The sequence below is a fragment of the Sardina pilchardus genome, chromosome 16, assembly GCF_963854185.1.
Source record: "Sardina pilchardus chromosome 16, fSarPil1.1, whole genome shotgun sequence".
Classification (NCBI taxonomy): Eukaryota; Metazoa; Chordata; class Actinopteri; order Clupeiformes; family Clupeidae; genus Sardina; species Sardina pilchardus.
Window position 1 is genome coordinate 2,771,474 of NC_085009.1, and position 24,227 is coordinate 2,795,700.

A 24,227-nucleotide genomic window follows, 5' to 3' on the forward strand; every position below is an offset into this window, starting at 1 on the left:
GGCTGCGCGCGCATCCGAGAGGCAGAAAATGCCAAGCTACATTAGAAAGTTACCAAGTAGTTGGATGTTAAGAATGGTAAGCTTATATGCTATGATTAATTAAGCAATGAAAAAGTGATGTTACCTTCCAAAAAAATGTATTTATTCAGTCAGAGTTCCCAAAAGTACAGCTTGATGATGGTATTGACAAACATACTGGGAAGGCAGAGCGCCGAAACGCGTCTGTGTGAATAAATGGTGATTGCTTATGCATAGTGCGGCCTGTTCTCTTGTTTTCATTGACAAACATAGCACATCAGTTATGAAACCATGCTGTGTGATGGATGTATATCAGGTTTATGTAACAACAGACCACATTTAATTTTATGTGTTTGACTTCATGGCGGGCCACATGAAACAGAGCAGAGGGCCGCATGTGGCCCCTGGGCCTTAGTTTGCCCACCCCTGTTGTAGTAGCATGTCAATAAATTAGTTTATCCAATCATATGAAAGGTGTTTTGACAAGGCCCTGCCTTCTTAAATACATTTCCAATGGAGTAGTTCCAGATGAATGTGAGGAGCTAGGTGGAACGAAATTCAAGTGGTGAGTCAGGTTAACATACAGTAAGTAGTATGTAGTAAGTAGTAAGTAGTACAATTTTATTGTTCTTTATTCAAAACAACACTTATTCTAATAAAGTTAAACTGCAGGATGTTGTCAATCCACATCTGCGTCCTGTCTGAGGAATCCCCTCAGATCCTGCTGTATCAGGGAGTACAGGTGCTCCATCACGATGAGTTGTTCTGCACAAGCACACAAGCACAAGCAAAAGACATGAGACATGTACTAATCAAAAGACAGAGCTGGTCACAGTGCTTAATAACATTTCCTGGGGAGATGTAACAGAAGAAGGTAACGTTGGCAACACTGCTTGAGCTCCCATGTTTACAAAAAGTAACGTTTCGACCCTTGGGTCTTTCTCAGGCAAATGAACCAATACTCTAACTAAGGTTACACTATGTCTGTGGTCTCCAAACGTTCACAAAGAGTGGACCTCCAGAGATCGCCAGGGCCATTGATGAACTGACCACAGATAGATCGCACCATCGCGCTCATACTATGCTAGACTACCGTTGACAACATAGCGATATTTCATGACATAATCGGACACATACGCTTATATAACGCGAGGACATTAACAATATACTTCTGAACAAATAAATACATGGTATGAATTCATAATTTAGGCTACTGTAGTGCGACATTTCATCAAAAGCCTCGTTTGTATGTGGACAAACCTACGATGCTAAGATAGCCATCTGATACCTTAAAACCAGCGTCAGTATTGTAACAACTACGCCATAACATCCCACATAAACGTGAAAATTAGACCCATAACAAATTAGATTACACTTCTTACCTTGGGTTAATGAGTAGTGAGGAAAACCCATTGTTTTGAGTCCATAACGCGTGTAGCCCATCGATGGCTTTGGTGTAGCTAGCTCCACGGAACTACTTACTGTGGTCAATATCTTCTTCTTCTTCATATGGCGGTTGACATACTGTGCTCAATAGCGCCACATCGCATATACCTGTACATAGTGGCCAAAAAGAGCGTTGCACCACTACCTGGGGGGGAGGTGGGTAGCTCTTGCGCTTGGATCCATAGTAAAGCTGTCAGTCAAAACGCATCAGCCAATAGGAATGCACCCCACAGACACCCACCCACATGTGAAGTTTGTGCCAGAATCGCAAGCAAAGAAACAGGCAGCGCAAACGCGAGAGCCAGAATCGAAACTGAAAAAGCCAGGAGCAAACAAACGAATGATGTCGCTGCAAATGACTGTTGTTATTGTAAACCAAAAGACAAGTTATTCAAACAGTTTTTTTTTGCAACTACACAAATAATTTGTTTGCGAGTTTAGATTTTTTTTTTCGACTTTATTTTTTTTGTTTAGATTTTGTATTTGGTATTTTGATTAATTGATTTTTGTTTGAATTTGAAAAAGTATTGTTTGAACTTTTTGGCACAAACGAAACTCCATACAAATCTGTCCACTCTTTCAAAAGGTAAAGCATTTACACAAAATACCTTTCTGAGTGGCCAGCAAAAAATAATAATTTCAATCAAAAAGATCCATGTCACTTTTTTTCTAACACACTGTACGGGATAAAGGAGCTGATCCTTGCCACATGTACAGTAATATCCCATCATCTGAAGGCCTCAGATCACCACTCCAGATTTTTTTTTTTTCAAATCTAAAGTGGTCAATTGATGGGATTGGACTGTCATTTGGATCGAGCTGAAGACTGCTGAAGGTTGGTTCAAACATTTTCTATTATCATTTAATATAATTTTATATCATTATATAGTCCTATCTTTCTTTGCCCCTTATTGTTGAGCTCTACATTTATGTATGTATGTATGTATGTATACATGTATGTATGTACGTGTGTACTAGGGCCGTAATGATATTGTATCGAACCGAGAAATTGTGATACACAGATTCACAATACTGTATCGCGATACAAGGAGGCAGTATCATGATACGCCCTTTTAACGTTTTGATACCGATCAGGCCAGAAAACTACATGATATGAAGTGATAGTGCTTCCAAACAATCATTATTATATAGAAACTTTTAAAAAGTAACAGTAGCCTCTTGTAACCTGTTCTACCTATAAACTATCATAGTTTTTATTCATAAAGTTTATAATGTTGGCAAATGTGAAATAGTGTGGTGTATCGAACTGTAGCTCATGAATAGTGATTCAAACCGAATCGTGAGTTGAGTGTATCGTTACACTTCTAGTGTGTACATATCTCTGTATATCAGAAGGTTACAAAATCACTGCCTGAAAACCCATTCTTCCAGATGGCTTAGGATCTAAGAGACTAAGTATTTGAATTGATAGGCCTGAATATTTAATTGATAGACCTAAGAATTATGTAAGTCTATAGCCTCCTACAATGAATTCTGTTGGTCATTTGATCATTATCTTATCATCGTCATCTATCTTGCGTCAGTGTGCTGAAATGTACTGAGATGGACAGTGACAACGAGGTAGGAGAAGAGCCAACAGAGAACAATGGCTTTGAAGAAGGACTGGGCCAACAAAGTATGCCACTTATCAGTGATAATGATCAAATGACCAACAGAATTCATTGTAGGAGGCTATAGACTTACATAATTCTTAGGCCTATCAATTAAATATTCAGGCCTATCAATTCAAATAGATCCTAAGCCATCTGGAAGAATGGGTTTTCAGGCAGTGATTTTGTAACCTTCTGATATACAGAGATATGTATGATTACACTTAAACATTGAATTGATGTTGACTTTTTAAATTCAACCAAACATCAACCAATCTGACCAATTTTCAACTTTAAATCAATGAAGTTTGCTATCTGGGCTATATCGTGTGGCGGAATATATTGGGAGCACTTAGACTCTGCGCAGTAATATCCTCACTCCAAAGTGAAACTGAAGTGAACTGAACTGAAACAAAAGTGAAGATATTACTTGTTCCCGTTCATCCAGCCATTCTGTGAGTCTGGCGATACAACTTTTAGCTTCAAAGCTGCTAGCTAGCTTAAAAGTGACTAAGATTTCCGGTAATTTTCCCATTTAAAACATCTCTTCTCAAGTTAGAAAGTGCAATAAGACCAACTGAAAATGAAACCTGGCGTTTTTCTAGACTGATTTGACATACACTCTCATCTGGCGTAATAATAAAAAATGGCGGAATATAGGGCCTAGGGCCTATCTAAACCCTGAGACAGAGTAGATAGTTTAAAAGTTGAATGTAGATAGTGCAATCAGGCTAATGTTGATAGACAGAAAGATTAATGGATGTTGATAGGCAGGTTATATAGTGGATGTTATAGTTTAATGGGTGGATGAGTGAATGAAGAAGAGGAATGGATAGAAATAATCAATTTAACTGGCTGCCAATTAAAATAGGGCCCAGTTGAGCAGTTGGCTGGCTGGTTTGACTGGCTATTCATGGGTTTCATCAGGTCCCACAGGTGTATTAACTAAGCTCCATGCAGTCTGCATTCATAATAGATGCTTGATTTTATACACCTGTACAAAGAGACCGGATGAAACCCATGAATACATTTTCAAGACCTAGGTAGCCTGAACACAGTTTTTGTGAAACGGTTGAAGCTTACGAAGAAGAAGAAGAAGAAGAAGAAGAAGAAGAAGAAGAAGAAGAAGAAGAAGAAGAAGAAGAAGAAGAAGAAGAAGAAGAAGAAGAAGAAGAAGAAGAAGAAGAAGAAGAAGAAGAAGAAGAAGAAGAAGAAGAATAGTGGGGCGGCTAAGCGCAGATTTTCACCAGAATCTATCACTTTGCGATAAAAGCATGAAATTTGGTACGTAGGCTCACAAAGGGGGTCTGATCAGATTTAGGACCGTAGGCGCTCAAAATTTGACCCCTGGGGGTCATGGCAGCCATTTTCCAAGATGGCCGCCAAATATGGATTTCGTAATGGGAAAATGGATTAAAAGCTGCCAGAAACATAAAATTCAATAACACATTTCACCATAATACATGTAAATATGAGCACACTTTCACATAGAAGGTCTTTAAACTTTAAATTATGAAATAATGTTAAAAAAAATCTAAATGGCCACCAAATATGGATATCATGTCATAATTAGTCCATGGGCCAGATGAGATGTCGGTAGCCTACCACTGAAGGTGGCAAAGGTTGCTTATACTTTTTGAAAAGATACATGTCAGTTTTTTTATGATAATAACCCTTCTGGAGTCACAGCTAAATTAGTGTTATCAGCTGTTATAGTTACCCAACCCATTGGAAAAAAAAATAATGTTTTGATGCAGGTGTCTATCTTGCTATTGGCCTTTGTCAAAGACTGATTTTATAATGTTAGGTATCATTTTAAAGAGGACAATCTGAGCTTTCATTCAAATCCTTTAGTCAACACTTTGGACACATACAGTCGACCCTGGAGCTCTTCAAACTTTTAATTGCACACATTTTCCTGCCATTTCTGCCTAAATCATATTTTTTTCTTTTAATCATGTGGCATCAGGGAGCATCAGAGATACAAAATGCATACGCTGAAATACTGGCATGACTCTCTGGAGTCAGAAAATGTATAAATACCCATATTATCTCATTCTGAGGTGGTGATTTTCAGCTTTATATCAGGCATGCCGTTTTGCCAACCTCTGAGGTTTCCTTTGCTATTGGACTCTGACTTTAATTTATAATACTCAAACATCTTCTGGGCTTTGTGTTTTGTAGTTTATTTTTGCTCTTGCTGGTCCTGTCAGTACTGTCTGACCACTTCTATTTGATCTGCATCTGTTGCCTGAGCATCAGACAGTGACAAATGTATTCTAGTTTGTGTGAAGTTGAACATAATTTCTTGTCCATAAAGAGGTTGAGACTAATCCAGGGTCAAAGCTGAAACTCCAAAAGCCTCAAGGCAGGGCCACAAACACTGACCCTGGTGCTTCACATGAAAATGAATGGTTTCTTTGGTTATAGAATTGTTGGCTAGTGCAGTTACCTGCCATCTCTCTGGAGTTGGGTGCCAAATCACCATGCTCACCTAGGACAGCAGGTCCCTCCACGGTTCGCCATGGGGGGAAAGCATACAGCAAATACCACTTCACACAGTGTATCATCTCATGCAAGGCAAAGAGATCAACATGAGCTTTTCCGAGCTCGGCCACACCCCCTCCACCACCTGTGGGTGAAGACGCCACTCCTGATAGGGTACCAAACTCTGGTACATATTTCATAATGTACAGAGAGTCTGGCCACTTTCAATTGCCAAGCATTGACTTCCTTGAATGCGGGTACTCTGTTGATGTTTAAAACTATTGAATCTGCCCAGAGCCACACTGGATATGCCATAACCAATCGCTAACGTTTGGTCTTGATTTTGGTCTATGCCATTCTCAAACTAGCCCATGAATATACTGCAGACCCAGATGACTTACTGATGGGAAATGAAAATTGAGGGGAAGTACGTTGGAAGGCGGTGCCAGGCTAGTGATTGGGGGGCCTCTTGTGAGCATATCTGCTGCCCTGTTCTGTTCTCCCGGAAAATGCTGCCATTTTTTTCCAGCTTTTCGCCAAACCGCATAGCTGCGGGAGAAAATGCTGCTGCAGTGCCTTGGCGATTCATATAGGCTACCATCGGTGTATTGTCTGACCTCACCAATAATACATCACGCCCTATGATTAGCCGGCGAAAGTGCTTGAGAGCTAGATGTTAAAAGTTCCAGCCCATTTATGTGTGGCCGCATGTGCTGTATGTCCTTTGGTCTGCTTGCCCCTCGCACACCACTCCCCGACCTAGGAGGGAGACATCCGTAGTCACCACATGCCTGTGAGATACCCTCCCCAATGGAGAGGTTCTTGGGGACGCACCAGAGAGCCCTCCAGCATCTCTCGTCCACTTGAATACGTTTGTTCCTCTCCCTGACAGGGTGTGCATAGAATGGAAGGAGGGGCCTGGAGCCTACCAACAGACCCCAGTCATCAAGGTAATTTTACATGCTATCACACCCCGTCTGAGGGACTAACGCTTCCTGAACGACTTTGGTGAAAGTGCGGGGTGATGGCGCTAGCCCGAAGCATAAGACAGAGAAGTCCCAAACTCTGCCCTTGAACTCAAAGCGAAGATACTTCCTGTGCCGAGGGTGAAGGGTGAATCAGAACGTGGAAATGTGCATCCTTTACTATTTACAACTATTGTAGCCATCCAGTGCCCCTGCTGCACGCTCTGAACAATGCGCTGCAGCCTCAGCATCTTGAACGCAATTTGGGATACATGCTGATGGGGTCTAGGTAGGCCGCCAGCGCCTCCTCGACCTCCGGCAGGTAAGTCATTCCCTCAGCCCCGTGTAGGGCAGAGAAAGGCCCAAAACCCTGGACAGGTGATTGCGCTGAATAGGAAACATGAAAATATGCAAATGGAATGTGGGTCCAGGGTGGGGATGAACAGCCCACACTCCTGGACACTTCATTTGGGCGGCCTCGGACATACTTACTATTTTGTGATTTTATTCATTATTTTCAGAGAAGATGTTTATTCTTCTGTCTTCCGTTAGTTGTTTTAAATCCTATTCTTCCGCTCTCGGACCAGTGGCAATAGACGTCGCTGAGGAATGAAAGTGTGTTTGCTATTGGCTGTGCCGTCTAATATTTAGCCGAGCAATTTCACGCCAATAGAACCTTAACAGGACCTATTGGAGGACTTCAGCGGTGATCATGTGGTCAAGGAGTGTATTCCCATTGATTAACGCTGAGTAGTTTGACTGATAGAGAACCGTTCATTGTTATGTGAAGCACCAGGCCATCCTTAAAAATATTCTTGTTTGCCGTAACCCGACCGACCCTGTCAATATAGGGCCGACCCAAACATTTATTTTTTCCCCCTCTAGTCCGACCGACTTGCCGGTTGCAAATTGCGTTAAGACCGACCGATTTTTTTTTAATTAGGCCCATTATTCTTCAAACACCCAATACAAATGCAATACAATATTATCATATTTTCTTTAGTAGCCTATTGTGAATACAAATTGCCTACATACAAACGTAGGCTGCGTTCTTTCTTCCAAATAAAAACCTGTGGCGTCATATGTTTATGTTTGTCATGCGCTACAGGCTGCTTCCAGTCTCATTCACTGCCAGTGGTTCGCGCTTGACTGTAGCCTAATGGCTGCGGCTGTAGCCAAGAAAATGTTCGTGGTCGACGTCAAAACTTATACTAGTTCGGGCACTATTATCCACCTGAAAACGCATTAAACACTTGAACATTTAGATGACTTGGCACGAAGTTGTGTCCAGATATTTTCCCGGACCCATCCCTTCTCCCCATTCGTGTAACGGTGACCGTGTCAACAGACTTAAATGAGACCTTAAGGTTTTGGTGGAAGAAACTCAAAAAATTGAGGACGTGCCAGCATTAAGTGGTTTCTTTTGGATTGAAACATTTAAGTGACCCGTTAAGGGATCGTTCTACTACAGGCTAGCAAGGACAGCTATTCTTCAAGTGGTTAAGAACTAGCTACTGGTGGAGAAAAGAAAGCAACGTAGGCTACTGTCTCTGATTTGTAGGTTGCATTGACACGTCGTAGCGGTGGATGCAAGTAAACCGTATAATCTAGTTAGGCCTACCAGTAAAATCATTGAAATTAACATTATTTTTTTCATAATATATTTTCATATGATATATTTTTTGTTTACTTCTCTGGCAGTAGGCTACAGCATATTTAAAGCTATAGCCTACATTTTAGTCAAGTCAAGTTTATTTGAATAGCACATACACATATACACAGAGGTCATTCAATGTGCTTTAGACACAAAGCAAATAGTAACAAATAAAAGCAGAGAAGGGCAATATAGTCAAAGAATAATTCAAAAGGTAAAGATCATTAGAAAGCAAGAATTTAAGCAAGAGTGTTTGTGTGTTGTTACAACAAATTGGATCTAGTCATTGGTGTGCAGATAACATACGGTTAATGCACCCTCTATAAAGTATGCTGATTTTTGTTAAGTCACGTTCAGAAATATTACTATATTGCCAAAAGTATTGGGTCACCTGCCTTGACCCCCATATGAACTTCAGTCACATCCTATTCTTAATCCATAGGGCTTAATATGACATTGGTCCACCTTTTGCAGTTATAAGAGCTTCGACTCTTCTGGGAAGGCTTTCCAAGGTTTAGGAGTGTTTATGGGCATTTTTGACCATTCTTTCAGAAGCGCATTTGTGAAGTCACACACTGATGTTGGACGAGGAGACTGGCTCTCAGTCCCCTTTAATTCATCCCAACGGTGTTCTATTGGGTTGAGGTCAGGTGCAGGCCAGTCTTCTTCAGTTCTTCCATACCAAACTCTGTCATCCATGTCTGTATGGACCTTGCTTGGTGCACGGGTACACAGTCATGCATATATCTTGTGGAAAGCCTTCCTAGAAGAGTTGAAGCTGTTATAGCTGCAAAGACTGGACCAACGTCATATTAAACCCTATGGATTAAGAATAGGATGTGACTGAAGTTCATATGGGGGTCAATGCCGGTGACCCAATACTTTTGGCAATATAGAGAGTGTGTCGTGTGTGTGTGTGTGTATGTACATATATATATAACATGCAAATGTTTTTAAATTCATACCAACAAAATCGCCGTGACCAAAAAATAACTTTTTTTTTTTACCTTGAATCTTGAAAAAAAAAATATTTGCCTACCTACCGACCCAATTTTTTTGGGGGGGGGGCTGTTACTGCAAACACAAATATTTTTAAGGATGGCCCCAGGATCAGTCTTTGTGGCCCTGCTTTTTAAGTTAATGAGGGGGAGGGTCAAAACAAAGAATGGCAGTTTTGAACCATACTGGACCTCACTTGCTGAACCTGCTATGAACTTATTGCCTAGCCTAGAAATCTAGACACACCCTAGCGGGCAAAAATATTTTTGCCTAGCGGGATGGTCTAGGGTCGCACCGTTGAGGCCAAGCCTGCGCTAGGCTCCAGGCCAGCCTAGCCAATCAGAACGCTCTATCTGTGTACGGAGTCCTTGAGCCCGCCTTCGGCTTCCGATATTGACGCCAGGGGTCCCCATGCGTCCTCGTTCGACTAGTTGGGTGTGAGACCATGTTGCACAACCATAGAGAAAAACATAATATGGATGAGGCTAACGAGGCGCGCTCGGCTTTGGAAGAGTTAGACTTGGGCTTTTCTTTGAAGGTTGAGCAGAAAGAAGCACTCAAGTCATTTGTTTTAAAGAAGGATGTACAGTACTTGCCGTTTTGCCGACCGGCTACGAATGGTCACAAATGCTGGCCTATTACGTGCAGAGGCAGTTTGAAAGACAACTGTTCATCCCACCCACAGGCTTCAGCTCTGTGAATGGTCTGACCCCAGACTATACATTTCTGTATAGTTTGGCTTGCCAGGCTACTTATTGCCTGCAAATGTACAAAAAGTTGTATTAAACAATGCAAATACAGAGCAGCATCACTGCAGTGTACTGCTTTATGTTTCTGTGAGTGAGAATATCAGAGTGTAAAGCTGTGTTAATAATTTCTTTGCTTCTTGACCGAGACAAAAGTGGTCATTGAATTCAGCATGGAATCTTATATGTTATGTTATTAATTAAATTATGTAACTATTCAAAGCTCAACTGCAGAATAGTTGAACTACTGGTTCTTTGTTCTGTTTCTTGTTATGCAGGCCTACATTAAAAAGACAAAAAAAAAGAGAGAAAAGAACTAAAAAAAAAAAAAAAAAAAAAACGCCATATTTGGTGGCCATTTTTAATTTTTTTAAAATCGTATCTTATATTTTAAAGTTTAAAGGCCTTCTATGTGAAAGTGTGCTCATATTTATATGCATCATTGTGAAATATGTTATTGTATTTAAAATTTGACCATAGATATAAAAGCTTAATATATCTATGGCCATGACCCCCAGGGGTCAGATTTTGAGCGCCTACGGTCCTAAATCTGATCAGACCGCCTTTGTACCAAATTTCATGCTTTTATCGCAAAGTGATCGATTTTTGCGCTTAGCCGCCCTACTAGAAGAAGAAGAAGAAGAAGAATAAGAAGAAGAAGAACGCTAAAAGTTAGCTTTTTCGAAAGTGTGATAAGACCGTTCTAAAGCCCTCGAGCTTTGTTGACTCAAATAACAACCACTGAACATGCTTACCTTCCACATCAGTTAACGTCAGTTTAACAGTTTCACTCAAAGGTAAATGACATCGAGAACGAAGCTCGTAGATATAAATGAATGTTGCTTGACTTTAAACGAAAGTAGACGTATTCAACATGGATGATAATGTTAGGCAAAGGAACAGAAGTCGACTACCGACTAACACAGAGCGGGTCCAGAGAGCTCGCCCAGAGGAAGGCTATATTTGTGAGGAGTATGATCCAGTGGAGGAATTAAAACAGATGGTGGAATGCTACAATGAGGAAAAGAAGAGTCGGGTATGTTGGTTAATGTCACTAGCAGCTAGAGTTTAGAGAATGGCTAGCAGCTAAACCATATACATACGATACGTATATGGGCTAGCTAAACAGTTCCACATGAATGACAGTCAAATGACAGTCACATGACAAAAGGATTTTCCTACAGCAAACTGTTGATGGTGCAGCTGGTCAGCCAGGTAGCTAGCTAGTCAGACTCTGTTTCGAGCAGTAGCCAACAACAATGTTATTAATAATATCAATAATACCATTAATATAGCCTAGCCTATAATACCTTCTTTTAAAAATCCTCTTCCATTCCGTTTAATTTATTCCACTGCACTCTCAAAATGTGATAATTCTCCCATCCTTAAAATACACACAGAATGATCGAAAACATAACCGAGCTCCTGGATCAGACGTGTTACGATCACTCACAAAAATCGTTTCCCTGAAAATTTAATCGAAATCCATCTATAACTTTTTGAGTTATCTTGCGAACAAACAAACTATTTTCAAACAGACAGACAAACCGATGAAAACACCTCCTTGGCACATTAATGTTTCTTTGATTGTGAGTGGGTGATGTAGGCTAATGCTATCCATCTAAATGAAAACACATGAATAGGCTTATGCTGCACAACATAGGCCAACTACCAATTTAAATATGAACTGTTAAGTTTGGTGGTTCAACTTCACACAAGTATAGAGTAGCCTAACCTACTTTTCTATGAAGTCGCCCCGCAAGGAAGGAATGGAGATGCGCCACTCGCCTGCTGTCATATGCGCCACTTAACCTCTCATGCCATAAACTGACCACTGGCCTAACTGTCCTACATCACTCTACTCTGTCCTGAGCCGTGTTTGAAATAGGTTCAGGCACAAGACAGCAGGTGTGCAGTACTTGCAGTTGCGTTGCAGCAATGTTGCAGAATGAAGTTTTCACTAATGTCTCAAGAACTCAAGAAGTCTATGTTGGAGTTTAATAGATGATGATGGATGGTTAATAGAAGGTGAAGGTGATTTGGTATCTATGGTTATGACCTTACGACCCTAGGAGGAGCAGGCTTTGTACAGCACAAAAACCAGACATACAGTACGATGTTATTTGACAGTGTTTTGCTTTTTTCACTGTAGTTTAGATTTGATTTTGGAAACTGAAAATACAGTATAAGTTAACAGATCTTACACGATTGCTTAGGCAGTGTTCAAAGATCCTTTAGAATGCTTTCTCAAACGTGTTATCCTTTCTTTTACTGTGCATCTGCTGCTTTTAAGTCAGAGAGAACTGACAGACAGACAGAAAGTTTGGTAGTGTGCGTGTGTGTGTCCAACTAGGGACCATGACATGAGGGAAATATCACTGCAGCGATGAATATGAATGCCAGACTCCCATTCTCACCTGGTAGCGCCACTGTGATGTAAAGCACCATGAGTCATGAGCTATTGCTGCTATTGATGCTGCTGGACATGGGCTCTTCTTCTTTCTTACCTCCTGGGGTTAGTGATGAGTATCAGTAACCATCCATCTATGACGTTTTGGTCACGTGCTATAGCGCTGGTAGCTGCCTGCAGTCGGCACAGGCTGCCTAGCGCTGGAGCTGAAATAGCTAACTAACTGATACGCTTTCTTATTTAGCTGTCACACAAGTCTTGCTTTTGTCGGCGTTCGTCCTCAAGGAGACGAGCCGGTTTTAGACGCCTGTTGTGCGTGCAGCTAGTTTTTGGCCTCACTAATTTACCATCTACATAGTGATCATGTCGGCAGTTCAACGAATGAAAGTAGCCAACGAAAAGCACAGCAAGACAATCACACAACGCGGCCACGTCCAAAAGACCACGGTAACGTTGACAATTGAGCATCTATCGATTTAGATGGTTAGCGCTTATTGTGATGATTGACAGTTAGAATAATGATTTGTCAATAACTGTGTGTGAGTAATGTAATTATTAGTTACTGCATCGACCAAGTAAACGTTAGATAGCAAGCTAACTTAATGTTAGCTAGTTAGCCGTGCTTAGTGGGCCAACAACGTTATCTGAGTAGCATTAGCACACTAGGTCAACAGCCAATCGTGTTTGAATTTAGATGGTTAGCTTTGTCTGTTGACACACTTAGCATTTTGCTAACCTTAGAAAGCCTACTACGTTTCTTGCTATCAATGAATGAATTTCAGAATATAATGCCCTCTTCTATTTTTCAATGCGGGAATAATGTCAATGGTAAATTATGCTATTTTTGAGTGAGTATGTAATCTGCAACAATATGTCAAGTGCACTCCACTCTGGCAAATCTCCCGACCGAATTTTCTGACGTCACTGACATATGTATGTACAGAGCAATCCCTGATTTAGCAAATGCTGGTTGCATCTCATGGGAATAAGGCGGTATATTTTGTTTGTAGCGAGAGCATACGGCATAGCGTGTGACACGTACAGCAAAAGAAAACGTGCGCTGCTCCGCGGGCCCATGGGGTGTCTTTCTTCTTGTGTGATTACTATGTTTTCGCCGGTCTGATTAGGCCTGATTGGTATATTTCCTATGTTTTGGATTGTAGCGAGTGGTGAATGAAGACAAGTCGCCGGTGGGCCCATGGCTTTTGGCGCTGTTCGTCTTCGTGGTGTGTGGGTCAGGTAAGATATGACACTGAAATTGGTCAGACTTCTTTAAACAAAAAAAAAAAAAGAGAGACTTGGCTGCCTCGCTTGTACACATCTCCACATAGACTACTGAATCCACCTGTAACCTTCTCTTTCTCGGACAAACATGCAAATGTTAGTCACTGGAGGAAACTAACAAAGGGGCTTTCAGGGCTTTATGCTGTTTGTCTACATTTTCATGGCCTAGCCACAGCAGTCCACCATTTGAATAGTAAACAAATGCAGAATGTGTCTTCATCCATTGCAAACACATAATTTGTTTGAAGGTGGTGACCTTCCTCTCCACAAACTTTAGCTTCCTATTGGAATGTTTCATATGTGCTGCAAGTAATGTTGCATATAAGGTTGCATGTGTGTAGGTTAATGATCATCTTTGTCTCTTGTTTATGCTTGCAGCCATCTTCCAAATCATTCAGAGCATCAGACAGGGCATGTGATTGCCATTGCCTCAAGAGTGACTTTCACCATCTGCCATCCCTAAGTGATGCCTGGACAACCAGCAGGATTACCCCACCACCCCCATCCCACAACCCCCCCCCCCACACACACACACACACACACACAAGCAGTGTCAGACTCTCACCCAGTCCTACCACTTCTCCATGTTCTTCCTTTCTCCTCCAACTCTTTCTTGTTGTGCCCCTTCCCCTCTCCTCAAAGCCCACAACTCCTTATACTGTGAAACTGACAGTTTCTTATCTTTCTCTTTGCCTGGTTTCTTCTTTCCTCCTCACTTTCTTTTCTCCCAGTAGTTTGAAAGAGAAGAGAACTACCCCCTTCCACTCAACCCCCCAACCATCACACACATGCACATGTACAAGCCATTTTGGCTCCTTATACTGAAAATGCCAACTCCCCTTTTACATTTGTAAATTAATTATTATTATTGTTATTATTTTTTTCATTGTTATTTTATTTTAAAGAACCTGCCTCCTGTTAGTAAATGCAGAAACACTGGTTTTTAAGTTTTCATTGTGATTGGCTCGCCATGATTTCTATATCTGATTTGATTGGTGGATGAGGCAGTAAGGGCTTCGGGAAGGCCAGGGTCAGGTATCTGTATTGGTTCCTAGTTCCATCTGATCCATGGAGATATGAGCTTGTTTTGCTCTGCCCACGCCTTCTCATTAAGTACACACCCTCGATACCTATCTCCTCAGCATGCCAGTTTGCCAGGAGATGCAAGAAGGATTATTCTCTTTGCTGTATTGGGGAATACTTCATGGTGTCCATATCTTCAACAGTGGAGCTGGCTGTGCATCGTACACCCATGCAAGTACTCACTTTTGATTCTGCCATACACAGAGTTTGGTCTCTCGGCAGGCGGATACATTGGTCAACAAATCAGAAAATAATATAAGTGACTTTCTAGTCTTCATTTGTTTTCTCTGAGGTCATTGCGGAGGCCAGAGATAAGAAAGGGGTCCCGCACATTGTGAATTGACCATTTTTGCTGGTCTGTGGAGTACTAAACACTGCATAAAGGCTCCTCTGAATCAAAAGGGTACTGCTTCACAATTGTACTGAGGTCTGTGGGCAGTGCGTCACATAATTTGCATGGAGTGTGTTCTTTGGCCATATTGGAGAGCGATGAAACTGCTATCTCAAATGTGTAATTACAAGTCCTCAAATTGGGTCACATCTCCATTTGAACGCAGACCTTGTTTTCTCATATACCTTGTCATACAGACAGGACTGTGTGTGCACTCCAGCATAGCCATACTGACCCCCCATACCCTTCTGCCCCCATATCTCATGCTATGCAACAATCAGTTTTGTTTGCTTCAGGTCATTTTTTTGTCTCTTCTTTCTTTCTTTCTTTTTTTTTTTTTTTTATAAATAAACTGATATTTTTATCTAACAGAACTTGACCTGTTTTGTGTGTCAAAGGAAATGCACGATTCATGTGAGTTCTTACAGGTGATTCAGCTACTTTGAAGATATTGTGTATGTAAGGTCTAAATCTTTGATGTACTTTAGAATTTAGAATTATAGAGCCATGTCTCATGGTGCTCCACAGAGTGTCAACCAGTCAGAGAGAGAGCCTGAGTAAAAAGAGAGGAAAAACTCCCTAGAATTGGGGATACATATAGGAAGAAACCTCGGACAGAGCCACGACTCAATGGCCCGACCCATCTGCCTAGTATAGGGTCAGTTACAGTAAGGTAATTTTTAGTGTCAGAAACTCCATAGTCCAGTTAAGGGAATAAATTGTCCATAGGGATTAGGAATTGTATTAAGAAAGTAATGGGTTGCTGGAATTGCATGTGGGAAGAAAAATATATAGAATGGAGTATTGCTAGTCATGATGATGGTTAGTAGGTAGCCTAATAATACTATAGAGCAGGGGTAGGCAACCTATGGCACGGGTGCCACTGCTGGCACGTCGAGGCATAATCACTGGCACGCGCCACCAGCATCAGCTAAAAAAAAAAAAATTCTCAGACTGACAGCAGGATCTTCCAATCCCTCTTTTCAGTGTTCGGCTCAACATACCTGTGTGAGCAGGTATTTTCGCATATGAAAAGTGTGCTCAGCCCTATCGGCAGCCGTTTGACCACGGACAATTCCGAGTCGTGTTTACAATTAAAAGTGACAAACTACGAACCCCAGATAAAAATTGATGATAGTGGCACACTCTTTGACTAGAAATGTTGAAGTTGGCACTGGATGTCTCAAAGGTTGCCGACCCCTGCTATAGAGAGAAAGAGGTAGGGAGAGGGGAGAAGAGGAATTGTACGGTGTGACATTAAAAGTCCATGACAGCGCTATGCTAGAATCAAAAGGCACTTCTTGAAGACTTTGGTATGATTGCAATTGAAGGTAATGCATTTATTGTAAGAAATGCAACCTAGTGAACGTTCTCGTTATCAAGGATTTTAAGATCCTCAAACGGATTAAGATGCCGTTGTTCAGCAGTAAACCGGTAGGTGGAGACAGTGTGGTACGTTCCAGAGCCGGCTCTGGTACACGTGAAATTGATGTGTCACTTCAAATTTCGAAGTTGTAAATAGCCTACATGTGTTTTTTTTTTAATAGAATGTGGCACTTTGACCCCACTTCTGAAGTGATCCCATCTCTTTTGTGCCTACAGAATGCCGGTAGCCACTCTCTATGCCGTAGACTGGCATTTTACGGGGAAAAAGTCCCTTTGTACTATCTTCCTACATAGCCTATCCGACAACTTGCGATTCTCCCTCAATACCATTGCCCGTCATGTGAAGGATCAGTCTTTCCCTTTTTGGCTTTCATCTCTCCCTTTCTCACACACACTCACTCCCTGCTGTCACTCTCGCTTGTCTGCGCAGTGACGTCAGTCTTCTGAAGAAGATGGCGGCGTTGGAGAAGGCGGAAGGTGAGGGAGGTTTCGAGCTGCTTCTCTATCATCTGCTTCACAACCCTACAGGGTTTTTTCGTTAATTCCGGCTGACACTAATAACCAGGAGTTTGTTGTATATGTCTTGCTTTGTTGTCGGACGTTGTGTTTTACATATTTATAGTGTCGGTAGTGTCTAGTTTAGCTACATGTTGTAGAACACGTCTCGGTGTGACTGCTAGCGACGGAACGGTATTTAGATCATGTAATACTGATTATCAAACTATCGAGACCTATATATTTACATAGGAATTGGTTGCAATAGGCGCCTAGTGGGGGCTCTTGATGCTAGTGTTTGTTTATGTGTCACTGGAGGTTGCTGTCTTCTATGTATTTGGGTTGTTAGCCGAAATTGTGGCTAGCTGATTAGCGAGGCAGCCTGCAGCCGGAGTGCTTAAAATGGTTTCTGTCGGTACAGAACAGGGTGGAGGGAATCGATCCTTTCCCCGCTGTAACTGGGGGCGAGCTATATGGTCCAGTGAAAAAGACAAGGTTTCAATTCGGTGACTCCTGTTTGGTGCTATTATAAAGAATGTGTAAAACATTGCGCCCAGAAACAGCGTTTAACAGGATCAGCAACACCTGGGCGATTCACGTCAGATGGAGTGTACGGATGTGCTCCGCTGCTGGAAGCTGTCATCGGGCATCCTCAGCTTCATTTCGTCTCGCTGCAATTAAAATGTACAATATGATTTAGATCATTGACCCAACAAATTTGATATTCATAGATCTGAAATCTGTTATAGATGATGCCAATATTTTCGTTTTTTTCCCTGCGATAGTATAAGTATACCTCCTTGATGTAAATTCAACTTAAAAAGATACACTATAGAGCAATTCTGACATTTATTTAATGTGAATAATATAAAAACGAGTTATTTTTGTTAAAGTTAGCTTTTCATTTAGGTATCAATAGCACCCGAGACCCAGCTACGATGAGGGGAGTGCAGCCCAGATTTATTTCCCTCCTCACGCCCACTACCATATGCCTTTACAAACAGTCGCTTGTTGGGGGTGAACAGTATCGATTACCTTATGTTAGCCTACATACGTCATACGATAGTAGGCAAGAGGATCGACATGCGTTATCAACGTGTGTTAGTCATTTATAGCGGCTTGCTAAAGCATCTGGCTTATAAAGTGTGTCGACATATTCTCATGCGACTATTGAGGCGTGTTTTGGTCTGCAATCGGACACATTAGGTGGAAAACCGTCCCACAGGTAGCTATGTTAACAGGAATTGAGTGATCACAGGGTAATGAGACGAACTGATGTTCTTGCAAGCGACGACTGCTTGTTTGTAAAGGTGTATGGTACATTAGCTAATTAAGACATGACTCAGGGGTATACTATTGTGCGTGTGTGTGTCAGAGAGAGAGAGAGAGGGAGCGAGAGAGGAGAGAAGTGTCAATATTCTTCTCACAGTAAAAATATTTTTTTCTGTTTGTCAAACGTGTAGAAATGAATTACATAACACCACAGGCTACACACACCAATCCATTCACCGATCAAGTTCATCATTTTCATTTGGCATTACTATGCACAATATGAGTACTTTTGGTCCTGATTAAATATTAGCCCCGGCTTGCTTTGCACTGAGTTCCTTTTGTTTGGCTCTGGCTGACACAAGGAATAGGCTACATAGCCCAGTCCCCCTTAAGTCTGTTTGTTTAAAGCCAAATACCATAAGCAGTAGACAGTGTTCCCATCTTGGCATGTGTTAGTTTGTGTGGGTGATGGAGGGAGTTGGTCTGTCCATGTGTGTTTGTGTCCTGGTTCATGCATGTGTGCTGTGTGAGTGTGTGTTTAAAAGTTTGCACTCTCAAGTGCACTCTCACATGCTGTAACCCCAGTGCAATATGGTCAACATTGTTTGATATAAGCCCCAGTGCCATTTTGCTATGGGAAATATGAAACTAATATTTAATCTTTCGAGAAGCTGGATGTAGGATATAGCTGATTTCTGCACAGGATCAGCAGTGAACCTCGTTCTGTTTGACTGTGAGCAGGCTGTACTGTAAGCAGTGGAGGCAGCATTGGACCAGCATTCCTGTTGAGGATATTGAGAGCACCTTTTTTGAATTTTCTTTTGCAGCTTAGGACAGAAAAAAAAGTGCAGGAGCTCCCAGTTTAATGATGGCTCACTGTGTTAGCAAGCGGGCGAACAAACAAGCAAGAAAGCAAGCAAATTTATACAGATTATGACTCTGCCAGGGGCCACTTTCCTCATGACGCATGCCGGTGTAGAGTCAAGCACCCTTGTTGTCTGTAAAGGCAAGCAAATACAAACACACAGTCAAGTAACACAGCCTTGGGCTCACTGCGTGAAAGCCAAGGTAGCTGTGGCAACCTGCTTGCTGGGATGCGAGTTTCTGCACATGATTGACAGGCACTGTGTTGCCATGGTAGCACTTGCGGGTGATGGAGGGAGTGTTGATGCAATGGGATGAAGGGAACTTGTGGACAAGATTCTCTCTCTCAAATTCCCTTCTTTCTATCAGCCTTTCTTCCTTTCTTTCAGTCTCTTATTTTATCCCTTGCTTTTCTCTCTTCTCTTCCTTGTCATAAGTGCATACATACACATGCATATCCAATTCACCTAGCCTGCTATTGGCTGTTTGAATGACAGGATGTTTGTGTTTATGTTGCTGCTGTGGTTGTGTAAACATGCAGGAGACGGCGCCAGGGGAAACAGAAGCTGTGGCTGATCGGCTTGCTGTCACTAGAAGGGCAGAAAGGGGAGCCAGCATCTGCTCACTGTCACCCTGTAATGGGCATCTTTCTCTCACCACCCCTCTCCTCTCTCTCTCTGTCCTTCTCACTTTGTGTGTGTGTGTGTGTGACAGAGAGAGAGACAAAGAGAGAGAGACACACAGAGAGAGACAGAGAGAGCCAGCAAGCAAGAGAATATAAATATATTGGTATACCATAGCTATAGAAGGCTATAAAAAGGAAACTTCACACCGTCTCTAGGCATTCTTTATATATAGGCAGGAGGGTGAGTGTTTTAATTGGGACTATGGGTGCCTCTCATTTGGGCTCTTATACACCTTCCCTTCCTTCCTCGATCCTCATCCTCACTGATCTAGATAAAGAACGATGGGGCGGCAACAATGAGATAGTCTATCCAGTGTTAGTTATAGATCAGTGGGAACGCCCCTCGAGGATCGAGGAGAGAGTTTGAGAGCCACCCTATGTCTAGGCCTATTGTTGTAGTGTAGTGTAGTGTGTTTGTGAAGTGGGAGTTTTTGGCCTTTAACTTACTTGAAGACTTCCTGAGATTTGAGGCTCACTTGGACTTGGCCTCGAAAGAAAGTATCTTTAAAGAAGCTATGGATTTTTGGTCCAAGCTTATTGAATTGTGCCTACCTGAAGCATGTGCAAAAACCTTGCATTACACCACCACTGCTCAATCGACTCTGGCAAAAGCCTGCTTACAGGCTAAACAGTATTATTTTTGATGTTGCCATGTCTCTCCACTCGGGGGCTTTATTGCAATGCACTCTGGGCCTTTATTCGGCATCTGTTTAGGGCAGAACTGGGCGTGTGCAAGTCTTCACAGCACCAACCTCGTTCCAGCTGTGAGATCACTCCGTTTGATTGCTATGATGTATTCACAACACAACACATGATTGACACAATATTCACATGTCGACTTTTGGCTGCGGAAGGGTCGGGAGATGTGTAGACAACTAAACCCATACATTTCCATGGGAGATTCGTTGAGTGCCGTGTATCCTCATTAGAAAGTCTCTGGCTAAGATTTAGCACCTAGCCTGACCTGCTAGTAGGAATAGCCTTCACAGGGCTATATTTCATATTCCAAGATGATATGCTTTAAAAAGCACATGCTTTCTCCTGAGAGAGAGTTTATGTTTTCTTGTAGTCCAATGCCTTTATAGGGACTGTTACCACTAATGGGGTCTTATTAGGTGTAGCAGTTGGGCTACCCCTTGAGTTAAGCAAGGAATGAGTGCTAACTTCTGGGTCCCATTATGTTAAATTGCATAATCTGATATGATCTTCTCTGTTGCCATAGTAACAGTGGTTGCTATGCCCAAGTTCCAATTCAGCTATTGGTTCAGAGATGGCTTAGTGGATGTGTAGCCTACAAAACAGTAGCTGGTGGTGTGATCTACCTCAGAGCTCACAGCCACACCAGTGGATTTTCTTATGTGCAGGCAATCCAATGTTTAGTTGAAAGTAGAGTCAATATATACTGTATATAAGTGGACCAATTTGTTGCTGTCCAGGAACACACACACACACACACACACACACACACACACACACACACACACACACACACACACACACACACACACACACACACAGCAATATAGTGAAATCCCAGTCTGTCAGGCCATCCTTAAAAATATTCTTGTTTGCCGTAACCCGACCGACCCTGTCAATATAGGGCCGACCCAAACATTTATTTTTTCCCCCTCTAGTCCGACCGACTTGCCGGTTGCAAATTGCGTTAAGACCGACCGATTTTTTTTTAATTAGGCCCATTATTCTTCAAACACCCAATACAAATGCAATACAATATTATCATATTTTCTTTAGTAGCCTATTGTGAATACAAATTGCCTACATACAAACGTAGGCTGCGTTCTTTCTTCCAAATAAAAACCTGTGGCGTCATATGTTTATGTTTGTCATGCGCTACAGGCTGCTTCCAGTCTCATTCACTGCCAGTGGTTCGCGCTTGACTGTAGCCTAATGGCTGCGGCTGTAGCCAAGAAAATGTTCGTGGTCGACGTCAAAACTTATACTAGTTCGGGCACTATTATCCACCTGAAAACGCATTAAACACTTGAACATTTAGATGACTTGGCACGAAGTTGTGTCCAGATATTTTCCCGGACCCATCCCTTCTCCCCATTCGTGTAACGGTGACCGTGTCAACAGACTTAAATGAGACCTTAAGGTTTTGGTGGAAGAAACTCAAAAAATTGAGGACGTGCCAGCATTAAGTGGTTTCTTTTGGATTGAAACATTTAAGTGACCCGTTAAGGGATCGTTCTACTACAGGCTAGCAAGGACAGCTATTCTTCAAGTGGTTAAGAACTAGCTACTGGTGGAGAAAAGAAAGCAACGTAGGCTACTGTCTCTGATTTGTAGGTTGCATTGACACGTCGTAGCGGTGGATGCAAGTAAACCGTATAATCTAGTTAGGCCTACCAGTAAAATCATTGAAATTAACATTATTTTTTTCATAATATATTTTCATATGATATATTTTTTGTTTACTTCTCTGGCAGTAGGCTACAGCATATTTAAAGCTATAGCCTACATTTTAGTCAAGTCAAGTTTATTTGAATAGCACATACACATATACACAGAGGTCATTCAATGTGCTTTAGACACAAAGCAAATAGTAACAAATAAAAGCAGAGAAGGGCAATATAGTCAAAGAATAATTCAAAAGGTAAAGATCATTAGAAAGCAAGAATTTAAGCAAGAGTGTTTGTGTGTTGTTACAACAAATTGGATCTAGTCATTGGTGTGCAGATAACATACGGTTAATGCACCCTCTATAAAGTATGCTGATTTTTGTTAAGTCACGTTCAGAAATATTACTATATTGCCAAAAGTATTGGGTCACCTGCCTTGACCCCCATATGAACTTCAGTCACATCCTATTCTTAATCCATAGGGCTTAATATGACATTGGTCCACCTTTTGCAGTTATAAGAGCTTCGACTCTTCTGGGAAGGCTTTCCAAGGTTTAGGAGTGTTTATGGGCATTTTTGACCATTCTTTCAGAAGCGCATTTGTGAAGTCACACACTGATGTTGGACGAGGAGACTGGCTCTCAGTCCCCTTTAATTCATCCCAACGGTGTTCTATTGGGTTGAGGTCAGGTGCAGGCCAGTCTTCTTCAGTTCTTCCATACCAAACTCTGTCATCCATGTCTGTATGGACCTTGCTTGGTGCACGGGTACACAGTCATGCATATATCTTGTGGAAAGCCTTCCTAGAAGAGTTGAAGCTGTTATAGCTGCAAAGACTGGACCAACGTCATATTAAACCCTATGGATTAAGAATAGGATGTGACTGAAGTTCATATGGGGGTCAATGCCGGTGACCCAATACTTTTGGCAATATAGAGAGTGTGTCGTGTGTGTGTGTGTGTATGTACATATATATATAACATGCAAATGTTTTTAAATTCATACCAACAAAATCGCCGTGACCAAAAAATAACTTTTTTTTTTTACCTTGAATCTTGAAAAAAAAAATATTTGCCTACCTACCGACCCAATTTTTTTTGGGGGGGGGCTGTTACTGCAAACACAAATATTTTTAAGGATGGCCTCAATGTTATGATTTGCCTCTTAAGTCCATGTTTAAAAAGTGTCACTTTCCACACGTTCACGCTATAGGTTACAGGGTATTAGATTGGGCAGTTAGACGTTCAGTAGTGTAGAAAGCAATTTGATAGGTGATGCTTGGTGATGTTATGGTTATATAACTGGGACACCCCCTCACGTTGGTAGCCTGGAGGGGGCTACTTCAAACACACACACACACACACATCAACTACTCTACTAGTTCGCTTGAGTTTATCCGTGTTCCCATCGTCCTGTTTGACTTGCAAATGTGTAATGGGCAGGGATGGAATCATCAGCTGAAGTTACAGTACATGTAATCATACACACACACACACACACACACACACACACACACACTGGGTCCATGGTGATGTCTCCCAAGAGGGTGCCAAGAAAGAATAGTTTTTATAGAATCCTGTGATAAGTGATAATTGCCCAGTCTGCTCCCTTCCCACCAGATGAATTATAATCTGAGATCAAGGTGTGTGTGTCTGTGTGTCTGTGTGTCTGTGTGTCTGTGTGTCTGTGTCTGTGTCTGTGTCTGTGTGTGTGTGTGTGTGTGTATGTGTGTGTGTGAGAGAGAGAGAGAGAGAGTGTGTGTGTGAACATGCAGCGTAGACTTCAGAGGCTGTTGAATCTTCAGGGATCATACGTCTTTATATGAGAGAATCCCCCGCCTCTTTCTTTTCTTTCTCCCTTGTCATGCCTCATCCTTCTGTCTTTTTCTTCACCCCTCTTTCTTTCTTATCTCCTTTCTCTCCTTATTTGTCTCTCTCTCTCTTTCTATCACACTCTCACACACACACACACTCACAAAGAAGTGGAAGAGGATGCAGGGAGATTCTACACCCACTTCTGTGGTATCTAGGCAACAGAGCTATAGAGGAATGAGCGTACCAGTCCTCATG

The 24,227-nt window shown here is 41.8% G+C and overlaps 2 protein-coding genes and 1 long non-coding RNA gene across 7 annotated transcripts in view; 2 read left to right on the forward strand and 1 right to left on the reverse strand.

Moving 5' to 3' along the window:
- Window positions 1-632: 632 nt before the first annotated feature.
- LOC134060368 (uncharacterized) lies at window positions 633-1,676 on the reverse strand. The gene is made up of 2 exons (XR_009935172.1): window positions 1,401-1,676; window positions 633-783 (listed from the first exon to the last, which is right to left on the reverse strand). It is a non-coding gene; the product is annotated as an uncharacterized LOC134060368 (long non-coding RNA).
- An 8,966-nt stretch (window positions 1,677-10,642) lies between these two features.
- Window positions 10,643-14,571, forward strand: zgc:85858 (uncharacterized protein LOC405879 homolog). Of its 2 annotated transcripts, none has more exons than XM_062516801.1 (3): window positions 10,643-10,961; window positions 13,499-13,574; window positions 13,998-14,571. In XM_062516801.1, exons 1-3 carry the CDS (start codon window positions 10,800-10,802, stop codon window positions 14,036-14,038), a joined length of 279 nt encoding a protein of 92 aa, XP_062372785.1. In that variant the 5' UTR covers window positions 10,643-10,799; the 3' UTR covers window positions 14,039-14,571. The 2 variants fall into 2 exon arrangements, with proteins under 2 accessions (XP_062372785.1, XP_062372787.1); XM_062516803.1 differs by lacking the exon at window positions 10,643-10,961 and adding an exon at window positions 12,383-12,782.
- A 2,342-nt stretch (window positions 14,572-16,913) lies between these two features.
- camta2 (calmodulin binding transcription activator 2) overlaps window positions 16,914-24,227 on the forward strand; it is a 43,527-nt gene continuing 36,213 nt past the window's right edge. For all 4 annotated transcript variants that reach the window (XM_062515890.1, XM_062515888.1, XM_062515891.1 and 1 more), the window contains exon 1: window positions 16,914-16,956. The gene's annotated coding sequence lies outside the window, so the exon portion shown is untranslated. The remainder of the gene's footprint in view (window positions 16,957-24,227) is intronic.

Coding starts and splice junctions, on each gene's coding strand:
- zgc:85858 (XM_062516801.1), top strand. CDS start 10,800: ATGGATGATAATGTTAGGCAAAGGAACAGAAGTCGACTACCGACTAAC. Junction 10,962..13,498: donor ATGAGGAAAAGAAGAGTCGG/GTATGTTGGTTA, acceptor TTTGGATTGTAG/CGAGTGGTGAATGAAGACAA. Junction 13,575..13,997: donor CTTCGTGGTGTGTGGGTCAG/GTAAGATATGAC, acceptor TTATGCTTGCAG/CCATCTTCCAAATCATTCAG.